The following is a 2,682-nucleotide window of genomic DNA, read 5'->3' on the forward strand; positions in this document are numbered from 1 at the left end:
CAAGATTTTGTTGTTAAAAATTATCTGAAATAATTAGTTCTACTTTCACAATACACAAAAGATTTTAGCAATTTTTTTATACAGTTCCTAATAATATATAACTATGAAGGTACAATCTGATTTGGCAGAGTTTCTACAGCTGGATGCCCTTCCTAACGCCAACCACTCCAAGAATGTAGTGGGTACTTTTACGTGCCACCGGCACGAAGGCCAGTCAGGTGGTACTGGCAATGGCCATGCTCAAAGTGGTGTATTTTACATGCCACCTGCACAGGAGCCAGTTCGGCAGCACTGGCAACAATCTCACTCGAATGTCTTTACACATGCCATCCAGCACCAGTGCCAGGAAGGCAATGCTGGGCACAGGTGCCATGATGGTTTCGCTTTCAGATTGGAGCCTGGTGTAGCCATCTGGTTTCACCAGTCCTCAGTCAAATTGTCCAACCCATGCTAGCATGGAAAGCGTATGTTAAACGACAATGATGATGATGATATGAAGGTACAATATGGCTTTTCTTAAACATCGAATGGCTATGGGGTCCAGTAGGGTAGAATAAAAATCAAAGGGTCCATAGGCCAAATAATGGTTGAGAATTACTGACGAGAAATGATTCTTTGTATATATCTTTTGTGTCTGAACCTCTCTAAATGTATGAAGAATAAATATGCAAAAAATCTTTTAAGATTTTGCTGAGGTCTAACAAAAATGAAACCTGTCCAAAGATGTCACTCAACTGCCAGAGATCAGATTCAAAGGATTCTGTTTAATAAATTTTAAATTTATTCAGATTTTGAGGTTGTCTCTCTTGTTTTTCTTGACAATAACTACTCAAGATTATAATTATTTTTTAACCATCACCACATGCATACACACACACACACACACACACACACACACACACACACACACATATATCTTGTGCTATATATATATATATATATATATGGTATTTTTATATAAGCTTAAAGCTTCTGGTGATCACCATGCAATGACTTAGGAAAACAGTCTAATAAAGGGGCATATAAGCCCTTGACAGAAAAATGAAGGCCTTCCTATCTGCAGATAGGAAGGCCTCCCACGCGGATAGGAAGGCCGTCTTTTTTCTGTCAAGGGCTTATATGCCCCTTTATTAGACTGTTTTCCTTAGTCATTGCATGGTGATCGCCATAAGCATTAAGCTTATATAAAAAATACCATTATTATCATTTATAGGATTGTAAAAATGATGCCGTATAAAAAACTATTTGCATCTAAGCATATATACACACACACATACACATACCTATTGATATCTATATAGATCAGTGTTACATATATATGCATGTGTATATGTGTGTATGTATGTGTCTTCGTTTCTGTTTGTCTGTCTGTCTGTCTGTCTGTCTCTTTATATATATATATATATATATATATATATGTATGGCTATATGTTTATATGTGTGTGTGTGTCATTTCTTATTTAAATTAGAAATTGTAATTATTCAAACACTATTTTGTTTCATTTCCTTTTTTCCTTCTTCTTCTTTCCCTGAACAGCCTCCATCCAATCAACAAGTAAGTCATCACCCAGTATTCTTATTTCAATTTTTCTGTCTCTATTTTCTCTGATGGCTGCAGGTTCAAGAGGTTCTCCTTGCAATCCTAAGCTTTCCTGTTCATTCCCATTGGGCCCTTCCTTGAGTAAGAATCTTCTGGCATAGACTTGAACTTGGGTAGCTGGGAAGTCTGCTGTACCCTTTCGGAAAGACACAACTTAATCCATCACTTAGTTTGGCTCCCATGGTGACTTTGGCAGAGTCTACACTCTGGCTGAAGGTACCCTGTAAACTGGAGTTGCTTCCCCAACCCATTAATCTTGGATCCCTGGCCAAAATTTCATGGGGTTCTGCAATTCTGTTTAATTATGAGGTACTGCATTTTAAATTGCATTCAATCATGGGACTTGGTACGGAAGTCCCTGGGTTTTGAGGAGATTGGAACCACCTTGCAGTCACTGCTGTCCCCAGGTCTACTCTTTGGGGCTACAGGCAGAAGCATTACTTTTCCTGCTGGAACCTTAGAACCGATGTTAGATGTCGTCAGCATTGATGACGGATGTGATGAAGGATGTTGGTCAGAGCCAGCTCAGCCTCACCCTGGAGGAATGCAGGTACAAGTACTGCACTTTTGATTGTTCATGGGGTACCACACTTCTGATTAATCCTGGGGTACAGCGATTTATGATTAATTTAAGTGGTACAGCTCTTCTGAATGGTTGTCAATATCAAAAAAGGTAAAGGTTACCTTCTTGACTTGTAAGGGCTGGTTTCCATGGCATATAAATTCCCCACCTGGATGAGACACCGCTCCATCATAGGATTACTCGTTTTTGCCAACTGAGTGGACTGGAGCAATGGGGAGTGAAGTGTTTTGCTGAAGAACACACCACATCGCCCAGTCCAGGAATTGAAACCACAATCTTATGATTATGAGTCCAACACCCTAACCACTAAGCCACATGCCTCCACTATGGTTGTCAATATTGCACAAGTGTAATGAGGTAAGTGATGTGAAATCAACGGTAGCATTCTGACTTGTTATATGCTGACAATAGTAATGCACTATTGATAATATACACACACACACACACACACACACACACACACACACATATATATATATATATATATATATATATATAT

At 39.0% G+C, this 2,682-nt stretch overlaps 1 protein-coding gene across 1 annotated transcript in view; it reads left to right on the forward strand.

Moving 5' to 3' along the window:
• The window catches only part of LOC106880950 (hydrocephalus-inducing protein), a gene marked incomplete at its 3' end in the record, with an annotated part of 180,276 nt that overhangs the window by 105,175 nt on the left and 72,419 nt on the right, over window positions 1–2,682 (forward strand). The window contains exon 51 of the mRNA XM_052974127.1: window positions 1,538–1,555. Within this exon, the coding sequence (XP_052830087.1) occupies window positions 1,538–1,555 (18 nt within the window). The remainder of the gene's footprint in view (window positions 1–1,537; window positions 1,556–2,682) is intronic.

Source organism: Octopus bimaculoides, chromosome 1, assembly GCF_001194135.2.
Source record: "Octopus bimaculoides isolate UCB-OBI-ISO-001 chromosome 1, ASM119413v2, whole genome shotgun sequence".
Classification (NCBI taxonomy): Eukaryota; Metazoa; Mollusca; class Cephalopoda; order Octopoda; family Octopodidae; genus Octopus; species Octopus bimaculoides.